Genomic DNA, 25,321 nt, shown 5'->3' with positions numbered 1-25,321 from the left:
GGATGTAGGTGGATGTATATGGGCGTATATGGATGTAGGCGAATGTATATGGACGTAGGTGGACATATATGGATGTAGGTGGACATATATGGATGTAGTTGAACATATATGGACGTAGGTGGACGTATATGGACATAGGTGGATGTATATGGATGGACGTATGTGGATGTCGGTGGCCTTATATGGACGTAAGTGGATGTATATGGATGTAGGTGGACGTAGGTGGATGTAGGTGGACGTAGGTAGACATATATGAACGTATATGAATGTAGGTGGATGTATATGGACGTAGGTGGACATATATGAACGTATATGGGTGTAGGAGAACGTATATGGATGTAGGTGGGTGTACATGGACGCAGGTGGAGGTAAATGGATGTAGGTGGACATATATGGATGTATATGGATGCATATGGATGTGGATTTACATAGGTGGACATAGATGGATGTATATGGACGTGGATGGATGTAGGTGGATGTGTATGGACGTAAGTGGACGTATATGGATGTAGGTGGATGTATATCGACTTAAGTGGACGTATATGGATGTAGGTGGACGTATATGGACTTAAGTGGACATATATGGATGTAGGTGGATGTATATGGACGTGGATGGATGTAGGTGGATGTATGTGGACATATATGGATATAGGTGGACATATATGGACGCAAGTGGACGTATATGGATGTAGGTGGACGTATATAGACATAGGTAGACGTATATGGACATAGGTGGACGTATATAGACGCAGGTGGACGTAGGTGGACATATATGAACTTATATGGATATAGGTGGACATATATGGACGTATATGGATGTAGGTGGATGTATATGGACATAAGTGGACGTATATGGACGTAGAAGGATGTATATGGAGTTAAGTGGATGTATATGGATGTAGGTGGACGTATATGGACGTATATGGACGTATATGGACGTAGGTGGACGTATATGGATGTTTATGAACGTGGATGGACGTAGGTGGACGAATATGGATGTGTGTGGACATATATGGATGTAGGTGGAAATATTTGGACATATATGGATGTAGGTGAAATATTTGGACGTATATGGATGTAGCTGGACGTATTTGAACATATATGGATGTAAGTGGACGTATATGGAAATAGGTGGACGTGTTATGCCCCAGGCTAGGGGAACCAGAGCAGAACATAAAGGGCCGGATCTACTAAGATCCCAGTTTGCTTGTAGTAATTTGCTTGCGCAATCTAGAATTTTGCATGTGGGGTGTGACCACGGTTTGCGGGTGATTTACCAAGATTGCTTGCTCAAATTACAACAGGTGCAAAGTCTTGCAGACCGCCCTATTTAAATGAGGGTTTTGCGTGTGCTACTGGAGACAATATGCTGGAAAAACTGCTGTGGGATAAACCAGCACTAATGGGAACGGTGCGCTGAATGATCCAGAGGAACGGAAATGTAACGTTGGAGGAGTTTTGTCATAGAAGGTATTGCATGACTCAGTCATTCATTCATTTATTTTTCATTTTAAAAGTGTGTGTGTGTGTGTGTGTGTGTGCGTGCGTGTGCACGCGGGGTGGGTGGGGGGTTGTATTTGGATAGAAGGACTGTCAGGCGCACATAATTTTGTCACACTGTAGCCCAGGGGTCTCAAACTCGCGGCCGCAGTTTGTGAATTTGTGGCCCCCCACTTGATACCAAAGATTAATGTTAGTGCAGCCCACAAGTTTTTTCTCACAGGATCTATTTTTTGTGGGGGAATTTATTTAAAAAAGTAATTATTTATAGCTACTTCCTGCGTTCCCTTTCATTAATGTTGATGTTCAGAATTCCGACGCCGTGAACGCACCTCGCATATGCGCGATTAGTGAAGGAGGACGTGACAAGTAAGTGACATACAAATGTATCCTGTCCCAGTCATGGCTTTTTCAAAACCTACCATGGAGAGAAAGATTAGCGACAAGCACAGACAATTCCAGGAGAAGTGGGAGATGGAATATTTATTTGTTGAGCACAGGAGGACCCCGAGGGGTCTTATATACACAGAAAAAGTTGCAGTGCACAAAGAATACAACATCAAACGTCATTATTGAACTCGACATGATGAGCATCTGCAAGACATATTGAGGGTCTCAACTGCTTCCTCCCCGAAGCCAAATGTGGCTCATCTGTGCAGGAGGAAGAACTGACAGACGTCTGGTAGCAACAAGTAGTCAATGGAAGCCTGTTCTGAAGAAACGTTCATGTTTGAAGAAATGTTCATGTTCAGAAGAAGCGTTTGTGTTCAGAGGAAGTGTTCTTGTTGTGGAGTACTTGAAGCGGCCCAGCCTCACCCAGACTCTACCTCCAGCAGCCCCCAGGTAAATAGAGTTTGAGACCCCTGCTGTAGCTATAAGTCGGCGTATTTTTAATCACAATCATCAGGAATGGAAAAGAGTCATGTAAAGTGTGTGTGTGTGTGTGTGTGGGGGGGGGGGGGCGCATATGTCTCAGTTATTTTTTCTTCCATCACTCCAAAAATGTTCACATGAGGGTGAAAAATATGTTCTCTGCATCTGGTTTCATCATTTCTTTGTCTCCTAACCGCAGCCATGTGTGCGCACTTACGTATCCAAACCGTTTGCACCTCCTTTTGAGACGTGTTAAATATAGACGCAGTTTCTATGAGCAAAATTGCTTTTGGGTTTGATAAATCACTTTGCGAGTGCAAAATTAATATATTTACATTTTCTCCTCCCACAACACGCACAACTGTGTGTAAACACCCCATATTGCATATTCATTGAGGCAAACGTACTAACTGGATGCAGATGCGCTATTTTGCACCTTTGAAAGACGCAACCCTTATTGCACACTGTTAGTAAATCAGTTTGTACATTTTTTTGCGCGTGCAATGAGTTTGCACACGTTTTAATACACGCAAACCTTTGATAGATCCGGCCCAAAATGTCTCCCCTCCTTCTTCCAGCTCCAAAGAAAAGTCTGTCCAACTCCAGTCCAACATGATATTTGAGTGTTTTATCAGCACATCAGGAACAAAGACATCAGGGTGGGCGTGGCCAAAACAACAAACATATAACCAGGAAGCTTACTCAGCTAACACACAACAAAAAAACAACAGCTGACCTCACAGAAAAACAGTGAAAACCAAATGGCTTCCCTCCCCTTCAGATACTGGACTGATTAAATGAAAGAAGGCCATCAGTTTTTATTTACTATATTTACATGGATCACAAATACAATAAAAAAAATACATGGATCACAACATTAAAAAAAAACAAAAAAAAACATGGATCACAAAATTTAAAAAATTCATGGATCATAAAATAAAAAAAAACAAAACATGTAACACAAAATTAAAAAAAAAAAAAAAATACATGGATCACAAATGAGCAAACAGAGTCTACAGCTGGATGACCAGATCGGGGGGGGGGGACAGACAGACAGACAGAGAGACAGACAGTTCACCAACTTGGGTGGGTGGACGTAGGTGGACGTATATGGATGTAGATGGACATAGGTGGATGTAGGTGGACATAAGTCCTCCTCGACTTCACTTGACTTGACTTTCCTTGGTTACGATGGAGCTTAAATCCTCTTCAGTTTCTTTTCCTCCTGTGAACACAAACATGAGGTCAAAAGTCAGGTGTTTGACCTTTGGGGTCAGGTGGAGGTTGGTCATGTGACTGGGGGCGTGGCTGAAACTCACCGAAACACGTGCGCAGGGTCTCCGATCTCTGCAGCGCCATGAACCACAGACCAAACACCAACAGGACGCCAAAGAAACCCCCGATGGTGCAGCCAATCAGGACAGAGTAGGACGAGCCATCATCTGGGGGTGACACAGGACAGTGTATAGGCCTCTGGAGCAGAGGATCATCGGATTTGTAGGCGATGGAGGAAATGGAGGAGGTCTAACCGTAAACCACGAGATGAGCTGACGGAGCGTCAGGATTGGCTGACTGATGACACATGACCCTGGTCCTGTTATCAGAGAACGATGCCCCCTTCAGCGTCCAAACGGCCAATAGCTCTGGACCTTTGATCTCACAGCTTCCATCCAGAGCCTGAGGACACAGACAGAGGGCGGGGCTAACCTTTGACCCCTCAAAGTCTTCATACAGACCAACACAATGTATTTAATAAAAAAGCCTTAAAAACAGGTCAAATATGTGGTGAGGACACATCTGAGACACACGTCTGAGTCTAAAATTAAACTGGATCAAACCCACTGGGCTGAACCACAAACCAGAACACCTCAAACAGAGAGCAGAACCAGAACACTTACACTTAACGAAGTGTTGAGACCAGATAAGGACTGGACCTGGACTGGACCAAGACTAGACCCAGACTAAACCCAGACTAGACCAAGACTGAACCAAGACTAAACCCAGACTAAACCCAGACGTATGTCATGTTTCCACTTCATGATACTGGCTCGACTCGACTTGACTCTGCCTTTTTGCATTTCCCTCATGTAAAACAGGGGTCACCAATCCTGGTCCTCGAGGGCCGGTATCCTGCATGTTTTAGATGTTTCCCTCTTCCAGCACACCTGACGGTCATTATCAGGCTTCTGCAGAGCTTGATGATAGGCTTATCATTTAAATCGGGTGTTTTGGAAGAGGGATACATCTAAAACATGCAGGATTCCGGCCCTCGAGGACCAGGATTGGTGACCCCTGATGTAAAAGAACCTGGAATCTGGTACCCGGTTCTACTTTTTTCCTAAACCCCACCTAAGCCTAGTCTAAGCCCAGCCTGAGCACAGCCAAAGGCTAGTCTAAACCCAGCCTGAGCCCAGACTAAACCCACCTGTGGGATGTCCTCCACATGGTCACCAGGACACCTCAGGGTGTAGTTCCGATGGGATCCGTAGAGGGTGAAGCTCAGGCCTGAGGAGGTTTTGGGAACACCACATCGGAACACGACGGATTCTCCGACCGCCGCCACTACATCAGAGGGACGGGTGGTGTATCTGAGGTCTGCGGGGTTGGGTGGTGAAGTGGGCAGGGTTGTCGTGTTGGTTGTGGAGGGGGAGGGGCTTTGAGCTGAGCAGAGAGTAATGGAGACAGAGTTAGAGTCTGTATCATCTTTGTATTGATGATTGAGCACTGTGAGTTCAGAATGGCTTGATAACGGGTCAATAATGTGTTAATAATGGGTTAACAATGGGTCAATAATGGTCAATAATGGGTTAATAATGGGTTAATAATGGATCAATAATGGGTTAATAATGGGTTAACAATGGGTTGATAATGGGTTAATAATGGGTCGATAATGGGTTAACAATGGGTCAATAATGGGTTAACAATGGGTTGATAATGGGGTTAATAATGAGTCGATAATGGGTTAATAATGGGTCAGTAATGGTCAATAACAGGTCAATAATGGTCAATAATGAGTTAACAATGGGTCAATAATGGGTTAGCAATGGGTCAATAATGGGTTGATAATGGATTAATAATGGGTCGATAATGGGTCAAAATTATTAACCCATTATCGACCCATTATTAACCCATTATTAATAATAATGGATCAATAATGGGTCAATAATGGTCAATAATGGAATAATAATGGGTCAATAATGGGTCATTAATGGTCAGTAGTGGGTTAACAATGGGTCAATAATGGGTCAATAATATTCAATAATGTGTCAATAATGGGTAATAATGGTCAATAATGTGTCAATAATGGTCAATAATGGATTACCAATGGTCAATGATGCGTTAACAATGGGTCAATAATGGTCAGTAATGGGTTAATAATGGGTCAATAATGGTCAATAATGGGTTAATAATGGGTCAGTAATGGGTCAATAATGGTCAATAATGGGTTAACAGTGGGTTAATAATGGGTCAATAATGGTCAATAATGGGTCAGTAATGGTCAATAATGGGTTAACAATGGGTCAATAATGGTTAATAATGGGACAATAATGGTTAATAATGGGTCAATAATGATCAATAATGGTTAATAATGGGTCAGTAATGGGTCAACAATGGTTAATAATGGGTCAATAATGGTCAATAATGGTAAATAATGGGTATAATAAACTGATTAACTAAATTACTGATAAACTACTGATAAACTCCCAGCAGCAGTTGTTTTAGTCTCAATTTCCTCGTCCACATGATGAAGGTTGTGTTTTTGTGATTTAATATTAGAACTGTGTTTCTCTGGCGTCAATGGTCAGAACCGTCTTTCTGTGGTCCTCTGGGGTCAAAGGTCAGAACCGTCTTTCTGTGGTCCTCTGGGGTCAAAGGTCAGAACCGTCTTTCTGTGGTTCTCTGGGGTCAAAGGTCAACCGTGCTTGGTTCTACTGACTCTCCTTAATCTGTCACTGCTTTAATTCTTTCGATCGATTGCTGTACAGTTTTAGAATCAAAGTCAAATCATCTCCATCTTGTTTGTAAACTGACACTTCTTCCCATCAGTGTCTTCATCCTCGTCTTCATCATCATCATCATCAATAGTACAAAGACTGGTCGTTCCGGTTTCTGCTTCGCCACGGGGCAGGATTGGAGACGCAGAAATGAGGAAGTGAAGCTGTAAAAGCCTCCAGTGACTGAACTGGATTTGTTTTTCAAATAAGACAGATTTAAGCCTAAATCCTACACAGAGCTGAGATTTACTTAATGTCAGTGAACGCCATGTTTACCTGAAAGGTCAAAGGTCATGTGCAGAACAAACACCAGCAGAAACATGTGATGGACCTTCATCCTCCTCATCTTCACTCAGACCCGTTGGATAGATTGAATCTGTAACACAAATGTTTAATTTATGATTCAAACAGAAACGAAAAGCTGCTGAAGTTCATGTTTGATCTGTGAATAAATCTGAAAACAGATCAGATGATTAACATGAAAAACCAGGAAACAAGACGTTCAGATTACCTGTGGAACAAGTGTCAGTGTTTTCATTTCATTCTCCTTTTCCTCTGACACGAAGACTTAAAGACACAAACGCCTTCAGGTTTTAGATCCAGGATCAAACTTGTCTAACAGGACCGACCAACCAATGAGAGCAGAGAGGGAGGAACCAACAGGACCGACCGACCAATGAGAGCAGAGGAAGGAAAGTACAGCCAATCAGGGTCAGGTGTGTCCTCCTCCTTCACTTCCACTCCTCTCCTTCTGCTTAGGTCTCCTGTCCAACATCCTGCTTTGTCTCCTTCTCTGTCTCCTTTGTCTCCTTCTTTGCCTCCTTCTCTGTCTCCTTCTTTGTCTCCTTCTCTGTCTCCTTCTTTGTCTCCTTCTTTGTCTCTATCTCTGTCTCCTTCTTTGTCTCTTTCTTTGTCTCCTTCTCTGTCTCCTTCTTTGCCTCCTTCTCTGTCTCCTTCTCTGTCTCCTTTTTTGTCTCCTTGTCTCTATCTCTGTCTCCTTCTTTGTCTCCTTCTCTGTCTCCTTCTTTGTCTCCTCCTTTGTCTCCTTCTCTGTCTCCTTCTTTGTTTCTAACTCTGTCTCCTTCTTTGTTTCTAACTCTGTCTCCTTCTTTGTCTCCTTCTTTGTCTCTATCTCTGTCTCCTTCTTTGTCTCCTTCTTTAAGATGCAGCACTTTGGTTTCTTCTTCATAAACACTCCTGTTCATCTGATGTGGTTAAAATTTGTGAATGAGTTCTTCTGTTCTCTGAGACACTGGACAGGTGTGTCCAGTCAGGATGCTGATTGGACAGGTGAGTCTAAACCTTGCTGATTTTTCAATTATTGTAACTATTTGATGATTATTAATTAAAATTAACTGTTTACAAAACTCATTTTTACAAATTAAAGACAGTATTTATGAATCTGACAGAGAAAATGATTTAAATCTAAGCCTGAGTTAAACATGTGACTGATGATGAAAGGATTCATAGATGAAACTCTATCATGTATTGAACACATTTATTCATGTGTGAGTTCGACATTAAACCATCAGCCTGCATTCCTTTGTTTCCTTCACTCCTTTGTTTCCTTCACTTTTGTCTTTTCCTATTTCTCTGTGAAAAAAATCAACACGTTCAATGAAAAGAAAAACCCTACTGGATAATGATGAGCCCCTCCCTCCACCCACACACCAGCCCCCTCCTCCAGCCCCTCCCTCCACCCACAGACATGTAGGTGGGCGGAGTCACATGTGGACCATAACAAAGTCCTTCCGTCCCTTTTGGTCTGTTTCAGGTCACACTGGTTCCTTCTTTTATCACTCGTGTCAGATTTGAACCTGTTCCATTGATTTTTCTTCCTCTTGTGCAGATGTTTGTGCTGCTGCTTCTGATGCTGAATCCAGGTGAGAATCTGATTTTTCTACTTCAATCTGTGAAATGTAGTTTGTTAGAACATAAAGATGAGCTCAGCGCTGTTGAGTGTTTGTGCAGAACCTCAGATGTTCTATGTGAACTGCAGAAGGTCCATGGGTTCAGAGGTGGGTTCGGAGGTGGTTCATCAGCAGCAGCAGCTTCCATTTACTTCCATTTACCAGGTTGTGTTCATTTCTATTTTCTGTTTGGTTTTTGCATCATTCAGTCGACTGTGAGCATCTGCTCATGATTTGCATTTTGAAGTTTCAAGAAGAAGACAGGAAGAGGAGGGGAGGAGGAGGAAGAGGAGAGGGGAGGGGAGGAGAGGAGAGGAGAGAAGGAGAGGAGAGCAGAGGAGAGGAGTGGGGGGGAGAGGAGGAGGAGGAGGAAAGGGGAGGGGAGGGGAGGAGAGGAGGAGGAGAGGAGGAGGAGAGGGGAGGGGAGGAGAGGAGAGAAGGAGAGGAGGAGTAGGAGGAGAGGAGAGGAGTGGAGAGGGGAGGAGAGGAGGAGGAGGAGAGGGGAGGGGAGGAGAGGAGAGGAGGAGGAGGAGGAAGAGGAGAGGGGAGGAGGAGGAGGAGAGGAGAGGGGAGGAGGAGGGGAGGGGAGGAGAGGAGGAGGAGAGGAGAAGAGGAGGACAGACAGGAGGAGGAGCAGAGAGGAGGACATGACTTCAGTTTAGCCTGAGTTCAACAACAGAAAGTTAATGTTCATCCAATCTTTAATCTCTTTAATGGACTCCTGTAGTTTAATTAGCTGTAGTTTAATTAGCTGTAGTTTAATTTTAGTTTAGTTAGCTGTAGTTTAATTAGCTATAGTTTAATTTGCTGTAGTTTAGTTAGCTGTAGTTTAATTAGCTGTAGTTTAATTTTAGTTTAGTTAGCTGTAGTTTAATTAGCTGTAGTTTAGTTAGCTGTAGTTTAATTAGCTGTAGTTTAATTTTAGTTTAGTTAGCTGTAGTTTAATTAGCTGTAGTTTAATTAGCTGTAGTTTAATTTTAGTTTAGTTAGCTGTAGTTTAATTAGCTGTAGTTTAATTAGCTGATTAGCTTCATCAGGTTTAATGGATAAATATAATTGGGTATCATCAGCGTAACAGTGAAAGTTGTCGGAGTGTTTCCTTATTCAGTTTCCTAAAGGAAGCATGTATCAGTTAAACAGAATTGGTCCAAGAACTGAGCCTTGAGGAACTCCATAACTAACTGAAGTGCACTGAGATTCATTATGAATGTGAACAAACTGAAAACTGAAACAAGTACAACGGAGGACCCAAGTGCAGTTTAAGGTGCTTGGTGAGCACAGTCTTTATTAGGAAGCAGACAAGCAACCGACAAGGGACAGACAACAGGTTAACCAGAGACAGGCGGGGGTCCGAAACCAGGAGATCCAAACGAGTCCAGAGGGGAGCAGGCAGGAGACAAGGCCAGAGGACAGAAGGCAGGTCAGTTAACCGGGGGTCAGGCGGAGAGACGTGGTCAGACAGGGCTGGTCGGTTACCGGGGGCTCAGACAGGGAGACGTGGTCTAACAGGCGGGCAGGTGAATCTCCAGGCGGCAGGCAGGGCAGGTCAGGAACTAACAGGGTCAGGATCAGAAAAACAGACAGGAGAAAACGCTGGAGAGTAACACACAGTGGTAGATACAATCTGGCAGAGAACAGAGAAGAGAGAGGTGAATATATACCCTCTACCTAATGAGCCCAGCCGGGCTCACAGGTGAGAGTGATAAACTGATGAGGAGGTGTGACAGGCAGAGTAATGAGGAGGTGTGGCTGAGAAGTAAGAGAGAGAGAGAAAGAGAGAAAGAAAGAGAGAAAGAGAGAAAGAGAGAAAGAAAGAGAGAGAGAGAGCAGAGTAGACAGGAGATGTGACAGAAAACCATCTGTTCGATCAGATTTAAACCACATTAATGCGATACTTTAAGACCACCTGATTAGTCCAGTGGTTGTAGAAGGATATGATGGTCGACACTAAGGTCCAATAAAACCATTACAGAACTGTGACCCTTTCTGGAACACTTAGATGGTCAGTGGGAACTTTGACCAGTGCTGTCTCTGTTGTGTGATGTAAAATAAAAAGCTCTCTTCTCCATAATCGTGATGGTGACGTTCCGTTCAAGCAGTAGAACATCCGTGATGTTCTTTGACTGAAGCAGAATCAGTTAAAGTGTGACTGAACATGTTCTGGATCCTGGTTCTACTGTCATATTGAGGTTGATTCGTCTTCTGTCTCTGTGAACGTTGTGTCTAAATTCAGGTGCTGGTGTCGGTTCAGGTTCTGCAGGTTCAGCAGGGTGGTCGGTGTCTTTTGAAGACCCCAACCCCTGTGGTCTCAGGGGGTCCTCGGTTCTCCTCGGCTGTTCCTTCCATTACCCAGAGGATGAATGTGTTGAGATGGTGGAGTGGTCCAAGGGGGGGTTACATGGCGGGCAGTGGGTTCGCTCTGTCCTCTCCACCCTGACCTCGTACCAGGGGCGGGCTCAGTACGTTGGAGACAAGAAGAACAACTGCAGCCTGGTGATCCATGACCTCCAGGATGTGGACCACGGACACTTCTACTTCAGCTTCCGCACAGACCGGTTTGGACGGAGGAGTAAAGTGTCAGTGTTCCTGTCCGTGTCAGGTATGGACGCTGCAGACGTGCCACCTTCGGGTTTAGACGTCGGTGACATTGGTCTGGTCTGTATCTGCAGGTCTGACTGCCAGGGTTCGGCCCACCGCGGTCGCCCTTGGAGACACCGTCACCTTCGAGTGTGGAACGTCCTGTGGCCTCTCCAACGTGGTCTGGTTCAAAGATGGACGTCCAGTGGCCAAGCCACCGTCCCAGGTCCAGGCAAAGGATGGTGGGAGATATTCATGTGCAGTAGAAGGTCAGGAGTGGGCGCGATCACATCCTGTGGATCTGGACGTTCACTGTGAGTAGAACCATGACGGGTCCGTTCACTGTGAGTAGAACCATGACGGGTCTGTTCACTGTCAGTAGAACCATGAAGGGTCTGTTCATTGTGGGTAGAACCACGAAGGGTCTGTTCATTGTGAGTAGAACCATGAAGGGTCTGTGTTATGACCACGAGCCCAAGGTTTAAAGCCCAAAGAGACTGAATACATCCAAGACTCTGATCTGTTAATCTTGATTCTATACGTTGCACCTGCATTTCAGAACTGTGTTCTGTTATTACAGATCCACCTTTCAATGTGACGGTTGTGGTGAATCCAGGTCCTCCAGGTCCTGTGGTCCTTCTGACCCCTGGTAGCTCAGCCCACCTGACCTGCAGTAGCCATGCCCACCCTCCTGCCCTTAGATACACCTGGTACAGGAGGACTCTCAGCTCTGGACCAGGACCAGGGCCCGGAGTCCCAGTGGGTTCAGGACCGGTGCTGTCCCTGTCATCTGTGGACTCGTCCCATTCTGGACTCTATGTCTGCCAGGTCTGGAACAAACTGGGGGAAAACAGTTCCACTGAGGTCATGCTGATGATGGATGAAGCTGACGGTGAGTAGAAGAACCCCAGAACATGAGAACCTGAGTAGAACCTGAGTAGAGCATGAGTAGAACATGAGTAGAACATGAGAACCCAAGTAGAACATGATAAGCTGAGTAGAACCTGAGTAGAGCATGAGTAGAACATGAGAACCCAAGTAGAACATGATAACCTGAGTAGAACATGAGAACCTAAGTAGAACCTGAGTAGAACCTGAGAACCTGAGTAGAACCTGAGTAGAACCTGAATACTTGTGTTGAGAACTTGTTTCAGTTCCTTTCACTGTTCACAGTTAATGGTCTTATTGCTGGAGTTGGATTGGGAGTCAAAGTGGTTCTGGTGCTGGTTCTGGTTCCAGCAGTGGTTCTCTGGAGGAGGTGGGACATTTCAGCTTCAGCTTCAGTTCAGATGTTCATGGTCTAGGTTCTGTCTGTTAACAGTCTCATATCTGTGTTTTTAGATGGAAATGTTCTGCAGAGGACGAGGTGAGAAAATGAAGATCGGGTTGAGGAAGGAAGGAGCCATGGTTCTGGTGGTTCTTCTTCAATGTGTGACATCATGTACATGTTTCTTCACAGGAAAATGACCATGATTATGAAAACACCAGAGCCATGTGAACATGTAAAAGCAGGAGATGAAAAGAGAAAATGAAGATGAGGAAGATGATAAAGATAAGACAGACTGTTCTGGTCCAGCTGTGTCAGGGTTAAACTGATGGTTTCTAAACTGGACTCATGCATCTTCATCTGTCCGCTCATCTGTTCATGGTCATCAGATATGATCATATATGTATGTTCAGAGGCTAAGTAGTTGCTGTGGAAACAGTGTCCTCTTCAGTAAAACCCATGGAGTTGGATCAGTGACAATGGATGGACACACTGGCTTTATACATACAATCATACATACATACATACATACATACATACATACATACATATATACATACATACACATACACACACACACACACACACATATATATATATATATATATATATATATATATATATACACACACACACACACACACACACACACACACATATATATATATATATGTACACACTGGGTTTATGTATTGACTTTTTGCATCAACGTCACAGTTATCACGTGACTAGGGGTGCAGTTCCATGGTGGACGGCAAAAGCAACACAACAAATAAATAAACAAATGAGCGACTCATTATGTCTACCAGCACTGAAAATAATGTTTTGGAGTTGTCCTGCGAAGTGACTCACCTTACTGGACGGCACAAAGAATGCTATTTGGAGAAGCTAGCGATAGCAAGGCTAGCTTCCGACCCATACCTTCTCCCTCCTGATGTGTTTATGGATCTAGCAAAATCCTCTAGTCTACTGGAGTTCAAAGCACGCGATCTGTCCCATTGTGTTCTAAATGCAGTGTCCCCATACACAGGTGCTGATCTAAAAGCAGACTAAAGTCTGGATGATACCAGTTCTTAGTCTCAGGTTAGATTACCCAGTCACTGTACTGCGCTCACGGCAGGGGAATGGATCTCATCCTACTATATAATGTACGTTCTGTGTTCGTCTGGTGTCCGTCCGATTGATGTTGCAGCACAGGAGGGCATTTGTACGGGTTTTCCTCAGCCTTCACAGGCCCGATCGCTGCCAAACTCGCCAAATGAATAGAAACATTACCTGACTGTCCACTAGGCACAATTTTATGTCCGTATTCAAATGTTGTGAGGTATGCTGGACAATTTTAACAAGGTCCCAGCTCATCACAGACTGGGTCCCAGCTCACCTCGGACTGGGTATGAGCTCACCGCAGACCGGGTTCCAGCTCACCTCGGACCGGGTCTAAGCTCACTGCAGACTGGGTCCCAGCTCACCTCGCACCAGGTCTGAGGTCACCGCAGACAGGGTCCCAGCTCACCTCGGACCGGGTCTGAGCTCACCACAGACAGGGTCCCAGCTCACCTTGGATTGGGTCCCAGCTCACCTCGGATCAAGTCCGAGCTCACCACAGACCTTCACGGGCCCGATTGCCACCAAACTCACCAAATGAATAGAAACATTACCTTACTATCTACTAGGCACAATTTTATGTCCGTATTCAAATGTTGTGAGGTATGCTGGGCGATTTTAGCCTTTCATGCTATCATACAATGGCACCACTGGTACAATGCTGCTCGTAATGCTTAAGGAAAGATACAGCTAACGTTAGCTAGCTAGCTGTATATGTTTTTAACATGTTTCCCCCAGCATGCCATCCAAACTCAAATAGACTGTAACCAAAAGCAGCTCTAATTAACTAACACTGTAATAATTTTAGTGTCTATCATCAGTGTCTTACAGTATTAGCTCTGTTGTTGAAGTGTCTGAATTTCTACTGTCTACACACAATAATATGTACAGTTCCACCACTACAACCTATGAAACAGCATCATGACAATGACAGCATTTCATAGAGCATAGTGTAGCTGGTACAAAGGCAGACACTACAACAATAGAGCTAATATTGAAGGCTACTTATGACAGCCACTGGAACAGAGTGGCTTATAGCAGTTAACCCAGTCTACCACCTAGCTAGCATTTGGTGGAGCTAATATGCTATGACACAAACAGAGCCTGTTCTATCTGTAATATCAGGTCCATCATATCCAGGCTCTGTCTGGAACCCAGCTGAAACCATGGATGGAACTGTTGTGTGTGACCGCTGGACGTGTAAAGCAGGGTTAAAAACAAACAAAAATGAGAATGTTCAGATCAAATTCTATATTAGCCGGTTTGCCGTCCAGTGTGCAGTCTGGCACTTCCGCCGTCCGTCATGGCGCTCGTTTGCGGTGCGAACAGAGCGTGATGTAACGTGCAAAGGCTCAAAATCTATCTATCTATCTATCTATCTATCTATCTATCTATCTATCTATCTATCTATCTATCTATCTATCTATCTATCTATCTATCTATCTATCTATCTATCTATCTATCTATCTATCTATCTATCTATCTATCTAAATGGACTCACTGGGTTTATGTCCAGTTAAGGACAGATTGGACTGAAAAAGACACTGTTTCTGTTTCTGATAAAAGAACCTTTGAATTAACTGAGTTTAATGAACATTTACATGATCTGACCTGATAACCTGATCGCATCCGTGCTGTTAGTGGACCCAGACCACCTTAGTGGACCCAGACCACCTCAGAACCCTGTTCCAGACCTGCAGATGGTCTGTACATACATGGACTGAACTTATTTCCTGTTTCCATAAACACCTACTTCCTGTTTCCATAAAGGAGCACCAGTATGTTCTGCACCAGTATGTTTTGCACCAGTATGATCTGCACCAGTATGTTCTGTACCAGTATGTTCTGTACCAATATCTTCTGCACCAGTATATTCTGCATCAGTATGTTCTGTACCAGTAAGTTCTGCACCAGTATGTTCTGCTCCTGTATGTTCTGTACATCCACTCATCTGACTGATAACATCTGGGTGTATCAGCTGTTCTTCTGCGTATCTCTGTTGACATCTGTTGACCTTTGTTGACCTCTGATAACCTTCTCTACATCCTCCACCGTTCTCCTATGTCTCCTCTAAGTGGTTCCAACAGCAGCAGAAACATGTGAACTCCAGCTGTGAAGTTGCTATGGAACACCAAACACTTCCACAGTTGTTTGTTCATGTTAACGTCAGCGTGGAAACATGCTCTGCCCTGTTTGTGGACGTCTCACCCTCTGAGGGCCCTGGTCAGCTGAAACACTCAGTTTATTGAAATCCAGGTTAAAGACCCACCTGCTCTCAGCTGCGTTTGAATAGAGTTTTGATTCATCAGTTCAGATCTGCACTGTTCCTTTTAAGCTAAAAGTTTTTATCTGTTTTATCTGCTTGTCTGTTTTATCTGTTTCATCTATTTATCTGATATTTTGTTTGTTTGTTTGGGGTTTTTTTGTTTTCTCATGCCTATACTTTTTATTGCTTCCATGCTGTAATGCTTTTAATGTTTTATGTAAAGCACTTTGAATTGTCTTGTACATGAAATGTGCTATAGAAATAAACTTGCCTAGCCTTGCCTGGTGTCTGTGGTCCAGGAGGATCTGCTGCCCCCTGCTGTTCAAACCACACACACACACACACACACACACACACACACACACACACACACACACACACACACACACACACACGTATTGACTATTAATGAACTTTTATTCTAAACCTAAAACTGTTGAATTTCAGCAAAAACAAGAACAAAAAGATACACAAATAAAATCTATGACACGTTACAGAGTTCAGACTGAACTGAACCTGAATGAACTGTGTCTATAAATAAAATGACTGATGGTCAGTAAATGAAGGAACAGGTGAAACTGATTCAAACAAAAAAACAACACAACATGTTTTATTGTCAAATCAGCATCAGGACAGAAAAACACAATCAGTTACAACTGATGTTTTAGATGAACTTAGTCTGAGCAGGAGGAGGTTCAACTGGTCCATAATTCAACAGAACTAAATGAAACCAAACATCACTGATACAAACGGACCTTTAACTGGGTTTGAATCCACATTGAATTAGTTCACAGTGGAGAACAGAAACAACAGAGACAGTTAAAATGACAGAGCTGGTGTTAAAAAACAGAAAAATAAAACCAGAAAAAAAAAAAAAAAAAAAAAAAAAACAGACAGAAAAAAAGAAGAATAAAACCAGAAAAATAAAAACAGAAAGAAAAATAAAACAAAAATAAAAACAGAAAGAAAAATAAAAATAAAAACAGAAAAATGAAAACAGAAAAATTAAACAAAAAAATAAAACAGAAAAAAAAACAGGAAAAATATAAACAGAAAAATAAAACAGAAAAAACCCCAGAAAAATAAAAACAGAAAGAAAAATAAAAACAGAAAAATAAAAACAGAAAGAAAAATAAAAACCGCAAAAAACCCCCCAAAAAAACAAAAACAAAAAAAACAACAGAAAAATAAAAACAGAAGAATAAAAACAGAAAACGTAAACTGAATCTAAACTAACCCTAAACTAAACTTAACTTAAACTAAACCCCAGTCTGGTCCTAAAAATAGCTGGTAGATGAAGTTGTGTTTGTAAATGATGGTCCTGCTGTTGGAGTCACTGTCCTCTGGTTCCGTCCTCTTCCTCAGGCCTTATCACCATCTGTGACCCCGTGACCCTCACTGAGACGCCAGCAGGCTCTAATTGGATCATTAGTAACACAGCAGGATGTTCCATCAAACTCTGGTTCTGGACAGAAGACCAGACTGTGGTTCAGGTTTAAGGACCACCTTAACCAGCCCTTAACCAACCCTTAACCAGCCCTTAAACAACACTGAATTAGCCCTTAACCAACCTTTAACTAGCCCTTAACCAGCCCTTAACCAACCCTTAACCTGCCTTAAACCATCCCTTAACAAGCCCTTAACCAACTCTTAACCAGTCCTTTAATAAACTGCTCAAGTGTATTTGATTAACCCTCCGGTATCCTGACCAGCAAGGCCCTTACTATGCACCAAGTGTGCCTTTTTTTGCACACTTGTGGAATAATGGAATGTACAAAAACACTAGCATCTGTCACCAAGTGTGCGTAAAATGCACATCTATAAATGAAACTATTAAATATTATATATTGATTTATTTTTCTGCTCTAATTTTATTTTATTTTTGTAAATCAAGGTCAGCCCTAATCATACATATCAAATGGAAGAAATAGTGCGTTTTAGGCACACTTGGGAGACAGATGCTAGTCTTGTAATTTTCTTTTGTTTACAATTTGCAAATTTTAGTTGGTGGCCAGAATTTTAAAGATCATGCAAAAATGAACAACTTTTGAATTCTAACCTTATTTAAATTGTGAAAAATAATATGAAGTTTTTTTAACACAAAGTGCAAAGTGTGCCCAAAAGGCGCACCCGGATACCAGAGGGTTAAAATGCATTGAATATTTAAGGTTTTTTTCCGTCCTTACGGTGCTGAAGACGTCGTCTCAGTGAGGACATAGGAGTGGTGACGGGACGACCTCTGTTTCCTGAAATGACAGTGAACAGGTTATATCTGGAACATTAACTAGTTCTGGTTAATGAGTGACTGAAGACTTGGACACTTCAGACCAACCACATCATATGAACCTGAAACACCTGCTTTAACCTCCACCCCCTCTACCACCTCCACATCCTCCATATCCTTCACCCCATCCACCCCCTCCATCCCCTCCATCCCCTCTACCTCCTCCACCCCATCCACCCCCTCTACCACCTCCACCCCCTTCACTCCCTCCACCCCCTCTACTGCCTCCACCCCCTCTACCACCTTTACCTCCTCCATACCCTCTACCACCTCCACCCCCTCCACCCCAACCCATGATCTAAAGGAGCAGATGAGACTTTACCTCAACATAAAGAATGCTGCGATGGCGATGACGGCCAGCAGGGCGGCGACAGTCACTATAATGACAATGATCAGTTTCCCTCCTGATGATGATGAGGTCTCGGCTGTGAGTGACAGGAGAAACACAGTTAACTCCACCTCTAATGGCTGTGATTGACAGATTGCGTCACAGTTGACTCCTCCTCTAACAGCTTTGATTGACAGCCTGTGTTCGTACCTGGTGACCTTTTGACCTCCACCGTGTACTTCTCCCAACCGTGTTTGTTTCGTGCTACACAACAGTACAGTCCATTAGCGTCAGCCGTGATGTTCACGCTGCTCAGAGTGTGACCAGTGGCTGTGGGTGTGGCGGCAGTTCGCCTTCCCTGGTAAAAGCTGAGGTCGGCCGTAGGGTTGCAGGCGGCGTCTTGGTACCAGGTGAATGCCGCCACGGCGGGGTTGGCGTCGCTGCTGCAGGTCAGAGCCACAGGAAGTTCCTCTGGGGGCCAGATGAATACAGTGGTGTGTCGAGGGGCATCTGGACAGGGGTCAAAGGTCAGAGTAGAGTCAGTTTGATAAACCACACTGCTCTGGTTTAAGGTCATTTCAGGTCAATTAAAATGTGGGAAAATCAGACTCATTAATATTTTTGTCCATTTAGACCAGATTGGATTGTAAACACATTAAAAAAACACAGAGTTTACAGATAATTAATGATAATTTAAAGATAATGAACTGAAAATGAAAGGTCTGATAATAATCACCATCATCTACAACAGTGTGATGACCGAGTCTATGATGGGTATGGGTTCAGTGAAGTTTCTGTGGCATACACAAAAGAACCAGAGCCACAGTCTGGGTCAGGTTTAGAAGAACCAGTGTTGGCTGGGGGAGTGGATCTGCAGACTGAAGTTCTGTTCAGGGGTCAACATGGGCCCATCTGATTGGTCTGGAACCACCTGGGAACCTTCTGGACCTCTGTGTGTACATGTATGTATATGTGTATGTATATATGTTTGTGTATGTGTATGTATATGTGTGTGTGTATGTGTATGTGTGTGTGTGTGTGTGTGTGTGTGTGTGTGTATATGCACATGTATGTGTGTATATGTGCGTATGTGTGTGCATGCATGTATGTATGTGTGTTTGTATATGTATGTGTATATGTGTATATGTGTGTATGTGTGTATATGTATGTGTGTGTGTATATGTATGTATGTGTGTGTATGTCTATTCTTACACTGTACATCCACCCTGATCTGGGTGGAGTTCTGGACCCTCCCTCTGCTCTGGATCTGACAGTAGTAGCTGCCGGAGTCGTCCCATGTGGCTCTTCTGATGCTCCACGCCTTGCCGCTGTGCATTGGCTCCGCCTCTGTGGTCTTGTACCATGTGACCTGGGCTTCAGGGTTGACAGGGAGGCTGCAGCAGGACAGAGTAATGGCCCCGCCCACTGTGACATCACTGGATGGACCCAACACCCCCACAGTACCGGACGAGTCTGGATGAAGAAGGAAGAGAAGGAGGAGGAGGAGGAGGAGGAAGAAGAGGAGGAGAAAAAGGAGGAGAGGAGCAAATAGAAGAGGAGCAAAAGGAAGAGGAAGAAGGAGGAAGAGGAGGAGGAGGAGGAACAGGGGGAAGAAGAGGAGGAGGATTAGGAAGGAGGAGAAAGAGGAGGAGGAAGAGGAGCAGAAGGAGGAAGAGGAGGAAGAGGAAGGAGGAGGAAAAGAGGAGGAGGAGAAGGAAGAGAAGGAAGAGAAGGAGGAAGAGGAGGAGCAGACTGAGTTCACATGTTTCTGGTATAAAGAGACGTATTGATTTGACTTTTTTATAAATGTAACAGTAACAGTTATGAATCAAATCAGTTTGAACATTATCAGCTCCAGGCTCTACAGGTTTTCAGTTCTTAGCATCAAAACTGGAAACAGTACAACACATGGTCCATATGGACCACATGGTCTACATGGTTTACATGGTCCACATGGTCTACATGGTCCACATGATCTACATGGCCTACATGGTTTACATGGTCCACATGGTCTACATGGTCTACGTGGTCTACATGGTCTATATGGTCCACATGGTTTACATGGTCTACATGGTCCACATGGTCCACATGGTCTACATGGCCCTCTTGGTTTACATGGTCCACATGGTCTACATGATCCATATGGTCCACATGGTCTACATGGTCCATATAGTCTACATGGTCCACATGATCTAAATGGTCGTGGATAACTGATATAATCAGATGTGAAGTGTTCACTGTCCCTTTCGTAAATAGGATCATCCATAAACCCTGGTTAAATGGTTTCAGTTCATTCTCGTATTTCTTTCACAGTTCGTTTGTTCACAATGCCGTAGAATCCAACTTCTGGTATTTGTCTTCATGTTTGACTTGATCAGTTATTGATCAGTAGTGTCCAACCTCTGACAGAAACAAAACAACAAACTAAAGTTTTGGGTGGTTTGTGTTCTGACACACGGGTCCAAACCCACATGTGTCAGACCACGTTTGTCTTCCGGTTTCAGACCAGGATCATCTGGGCGTTTCCACTGTGAGTTTCAGGCTCATGTTTCAAACCACAGTCGATGACACGGTGTCACAACAGAAACAGAAGTGACTCAACATTCGAACGTTTCACAACAGTTTCATAAGAATGTGGTCAGGCAGGGGGCGGAGAATGGAGAACGAAACCCACCAAAAGACCAGGTTTGTAGCCCTTGAACCTCTGGACCAGGACCAGAAGGTCTACATCTGTTGGACCAGGACCAGAGGGTTTACATCTGATGGACCAGGACCAGAGGGTCTACATCTGATGGACCAGGACCAGAGGGTTTACATCTGATGGACCAGGACCTGAGGGTCTACATCTGATGGACCAGGACCAGAGGGTCTACATCTGACAGTGTCAGTTCTGCTTCAGAAACAGAACAAAGACCAGGATGAAGCTCCGTCTGGAAACACCATGCAGATCACATGACACATGCCTTTGGCCTCAGAGGACAATGTCCTTGTTGGTTTAGTTTGTTTGGTTTGTTTACTTGTTTACTTTGTTGGCGGTTGTTTTGTGATTTTTATGTCTGAAAAAATAAACAAACCTTTAAAATCAAACAAACACAAGCATGGTCTGATTTCAGACGTAAAATGTAAATGTCTCAGTGTTTATAGTGGATCTTCTGGATCATCTACAGATGGAACTGTTTAAATGTAAACTTTTGAAACTTTAATGAGGATCAGACTGAGGTTTTGGTGTTTGGCTGTGTGACTGGGTTCTCCTCTGGGTTATTTGGATCAGAACACCATCAAACCCTGGGGTTCTAATGGACTCAGACTCTAGCCTTCATGGTCAAGTCAAGGCTGTCGTGAAGTCGACCTTTTTTCACTGAAGGCAATTCGTCAAAGTCCAGCCGATCATCTGAAGCAGGTACCCAGGCCTGCTTCACCACCACCACTGGGCTGGACTATGTCAGGTTCTGATTTTGGGGGTTAGGGGGTCTTCCATGGCTCATCTCCAAATAGAACTAAACGCTGCTGTGCGTCTTTGAACTGGTTCTTGCAAACATGAACCCATTTGTTCAGTTTCAGCATGGCTCCATTGGCTGCTGCTTCATTTTAGAATCCAGTTGAAATCATTGGATTTGTTTTTAAATCCCTCCGTGGTCTTGGTTTACCCTGGTCCACCCTGGACCACCCTTCCTCTCTGAGGTCTGACACACCCACTCATTCTCTCAGATCTTCTGATCAGCTGCTCTTGGTGGTGCCCAGAACAAAGCCTAAGCTCCGATGGGATGGGGTCTTTGTGTCTTTGTGGGTCTTTGTGTCTTTGTGGGTCTTTGTGTCTTTATGGGTCTTTGTGGGTCTTTGTGTCTTTATGGGTCTTTGGGTCTTTGTGGGTCTTTGGGTTTTTGTGGGTCTTTGTGGGTCTTTGGGTCTTTGTGGGTTTTGGGTCTTTGTGGGTTTAGGTCTTTGTGGGTCTTTGTGGGTCTTTGTGTCTTTGTTGGTCTTTGTGTCTTTGTGGGAGTTTGTGGGTCTTTGTGGGTCTTTGTGTCTTTGGGTCTTTGTGGGTCTTTGCTGTTCCTGGTCCCAGACTGTGGACTGTCGTTCCTCTGTATATCAATCAGACTTGTTGCCTGTTTTCACATCTCTTCTTTAAACCCTCCTGTTCTCTCTTTGACACACTTGTAACATTTTGTTTCAGTTTTTATATTTGAACTTATTTTATTTATTTGATGTGATTGTTTCTTACTGCTTTGATTAATTGTACTCGTGTTTTTCCTCTTCTGTGGAGAACTGTTCTCCACTGAGGTTGGAAATAAAGTTGGATTGGAAATTTAAGGGGAGAATTAGCATCATGCTAATGATGCTAATGATGATGATGCTAATGATGATGATGATAATGCTAATGATGCTATTGATGCTAATGATGCTGCTGCTGCTACCAATGCTAATGAGGCTAATGATGCTGCTGATGCTACTGATGCTACTGATGCTACTGATGCTGCTGATGCTACTGATGCGGCTGATACTACTGATGCTAATGATGCTGCTGATACTACTGATGCTGCTGATGCTAATGATGCTGCTGATGCTGCTGATGCTACTGATGCTAATGATGCTACTGATGCTAATGATGCTGCTGATGCTAATGATACTGCTGATGCTACTCATTCTACTGATGCTACTGATGCTAACGATGCTACTGATGCTACTGATGTTAATGATGTTGCTGATGCTAAGGCTGGTGATGTTACAGTCATTGTCTGAACCTGCCACCAGCAGCTGGACCCCCCTCTGCTCCGGCATCTTCTGGGTGGGGTGGTCAACAACGGCGTAGAACACGTATGTTCCGCTGTCCGACGGCCGCAGGTCAGAGATCCTCAGGGAACAGTTGTGGGTCCCCGGTCCCCCCTGGAACTCCACCCGACCCTGGTACAACGGGTCTGGAAAGATCCCAGCGCTGTGGAACACATACCTGGAACAGGATGACACACACACACACACACACGCATGCATGCACGCATCCACACACACATTGAATACAAACATGTGTGGCTGTGTATTTTTTGTGTTGTTGCCTTTGTTGCATTATTGTATTTGTATGTTGTGTGTAGTTGTGTGTGTTGTTGTGTTTGTGTTGTATGTGTGTTGTTGTTGTTGTGTGTTATTGTGTGCTGTGTATGTGTTGTTGTGTGTATGTTGTTGTGTATTGTTGTTTGTGTTATTGTGTGTTGTGTGTGTGTTGTTGTGTGTTGTTGTTTGTGTTATTGTGTGTTGTGTGCGTTGTTGTGTGTTGTTGTTGTGTGTGTTGTTGCTTGTGTTATTGTGTGTGTTTTGTGTCGTTGTTTGTGTTATTGTGTGTTGTTGTGTGTTGTTGTTTGTTGTTGTTTGTATTATATTGTGTGTTGTGTGTATGTTGTTGTGTACCTCGGTGTGATGCAGCGGCTGTTTTCCAGACACCACATCTCAGACAGAACCCTGGAGCTTTGACGTCCTCCAGGGTCAGAACCCTGAAAGAACACAGAATGGACAAACACATCAGGGTTTGGTGGTTCTGTTGGTTCTGTGGATCCTGGTTCTGTTTTATTCTTGATGATGAACAGGAACAACAGTCATGTTCTATTTGTGTCCAGATCTAGATCCAGACCTGGATCCATCTAAACCTGGGATAAACCTGGACCTGCTGCTGTGGGTGTGGTTTTACCTGCAGGACCGGACCCTCCCCATCGGAGCTCTGAGGGAATTCATAGGAACACGGGATGACCACGGACGAGCCAATCACAGCGCAGATTGGATCAGTGGGCAGATTAACTGACCAATCAGCAGTAAGGACACCTGAAGTCAGATATGACAGACATGAAATCATCATCATCATTATCATTATCATCATCATCACCATCATCATCATCACCACCACCATCACCATCATCATCATCATCATCATCATCATCATCATCATCATCACCATCATCATCATCATCATCATCATCATCATCACCATCACCATCACCATCATCATCACCACCGCCATCATCATCATCATCATCATCATCACCATAACCATCATCATCACCATCACCATCGCCACCGTCGTCATCATCATCATCATCATCATCATCACCATAACCATCATCATCATCATCACCATCACCGTCACCACCATCACCATAATCATCATCATCACCATCTGCCCCCCCCCCCCCCAAACCATCTCTCTCCTCCCCGTCTTTTGTAGTAGTTTTTACATGTATTTATACATTTGTACTAGTATTTACATGTATATATGTCTTCATTTCCTCTTTCTACTGCAGCTGACTGGAACTCTACTTCCCATAATGTGACACATTTCCTAAACTGTCCCAGTGTCCTACTGGTTCTGTCTGTAAAACACATGGACTGTTTATGTAGGAGTCCACTTTAAACTGTCCACTGTGAAGGAACAGGTTCAGCTGAATAATCACAGACTAATGGATTCATGATACTGAGGATGTGACTGAGGTTGGACAGATCTGAGGACAAACACACAGATTTAAGTCTGGGTTTGATATTTTCTGACCTCGTACACACAGACAGAAAACCAGCCATGGGGTTAAAGCCACACCCGCCTCCACCATCCTCATCCTCTTCTTCATCTTCTGGTGGTTGTTGGTGTTTTCTGTTGGATCGTCCCCCCTCGTCCCTCCTCGTCCCCCTCGTCTCTGTCTTCTGCTTGTTTTGTGTGACTCAGTGTTTGATGCGTCTCCTTCCTCACATTGACTCAACTTCCCTTTTACTGAGTCTGAAAACAGGAAACTGAGCTGATGACGCTTCAACACAGAGAACTGCAGGGAATCCACTGGAGCACACACTGAAGGAACCACTGGAGGAACCACTGGAGAACCCACTGGAGGAACCACTGAAGGAACCACTGGAGGAACCAAGGAAGGAACCACTGAAGGAACCACTGGAGGAACCACTGGAGAACCCACTGGAGAACCTGCTAAAGGACCCACTGGAGAACCCACTGAAGGACCCACTGAAGGACCCACTGGAGAACCCATTGAAGGACCCACTGGAGGAACCACTGGAGGAACCACTGAAGGACCCACTGGAGAACTCTGGTTCAGAACCTAAAATGGAAACAAAATGGAATCATCCTCATCATGTCAATGTTTTGTTTTTCTGGGGGGGGGGTTCTGTCTTTTTCTACTGTAGAACTCTGAGATTCACTGAATGAAAAGTGAATTACAAATCAAATGTATAAT

At 43.9% G+C, this 25,321-nt stretch overlaps 3 protein-coding genes across 4 annotated transcripts; 1 reads left to right on the top strand and 2 right to left on the bottom strand.

Moving 5' to 3' along the window:
• Positions 1 to 3,176: 3,176 nt before the first annotated feature.
• Positions 3,177 to 6,942, bottom strand: LOC115435136 (uncharacterized). The gene is made up of 6 exons (XM_030157350.1): positions 6,880 to 6,942; positions 6,645 to 6,744; positions 4,799 to 5,034; positions 3,903 to 4,050; positions 3,693 to 3,815; positions 3,177 to 3,598 (listed from the first exon to the last, which is right to left on the bottom strand). Exons 2-6 carry the CDS (start codon positions 6,712 to 6,714, stop codon positions 3,537 to 3,539), a joined length of 639 nt encoding a protein of 212 aa, XP_030013210.1. The 5' UTR covers positions 6,715 to 6,744; positions 6,880 to 6,942; the 3' UTR covers positions 3,177 to 3,536.
• Positions 6,943 to 7,526: 584 nt separating this feature from the next.
• LOC115435132 (B-cell receptor CD22-like) lies at positions 7,527 to 12,618 on the top strand. Of its 2 annotated transcripts, XM_030157346.1 has the most exons (8): positions 7,527 to 7,658; positions 8,218 to 8,251; positions 10,530 to 10,877; positions 10,948 to 11,169; positions 11,436 to 11,747; positions 12,029 to 12,113; positions 12,197 to 12,221; positions 12,315 to 12,618. In XM_030157346.1, exons 1-8 carry the CDS (start codon positions 7,644 to 7,646, stop codon positions 12,351 to 12,353), a joined length of 1,080 nt encoding a protein of 359 aa, XP_030013206.1. In that variant the 5' UTR covers positions 7,527 to 7,643; the 3' UTR covers positions 12,354 to 12,618. The 2 variants fall into 2 exon arrangements, with proteins under 2 accessions (XP_030013206.1, XP_030013205.1); XM_030157345.1 differs by lacking the exon at positions 7,527 to 7,658 and having other exon boundaries at positions 8,184 to 8,251; positions 10,512 to 10,877.
• Positions 12,619 to 16,685: 4,067 nt separating this feature from the next.
• On the bottom strand, positions 16,686 to 24,809 carry LOC115435130 (sialoadhesin). Its single transcript, XM_030157341.1, has 9 exons — positions 24,634 to 24,809; positions 23,782 to 23,912; positions 23,505 to 23,587; positions 22,847 to 23,052; positions 19,317 to 19,577; positions 18,315 to 18,614; positions 18,099 to 18,201; positions 17,679 to 17,738; positions 16,686 to 16,908 (listed from the first exon to the last, which is right to left on the bottom strand). Exons 1-9 carry the CDS (start codon positions 24,707 to 24,709, stop codon positions 16,854 to 16,856), a joined length of 1,275 nt encoding a protein of 424 aa, XP_030013201.1. The 5' UTR covers positions 24,710 to 24,809; the 3' UTR covers positions 16,686 to 16,853.
• Between the last annotated feature and the right edge of the window lie 512 nt (positions 24,810 to 25,321).

The sequence above is a fragment of the Sphaeramia orbicularis genome, chromosome 16 (assembly GCF_902148855.1).
Source record: "Sphaeramia orbicularis chromosome 16, fSphaOr1.1, whole genome shotgun sequence".
Lineage (NCBI taxonomy): Eukaryota > Metazoa > Chordata > Actinopteri > Kurtiformes > Apogonidae > Sphaeramia > Sphaeramia orbicularis.
This window is presented reverse-complemented; position numbering and strand designations above follow the sequence as displayed.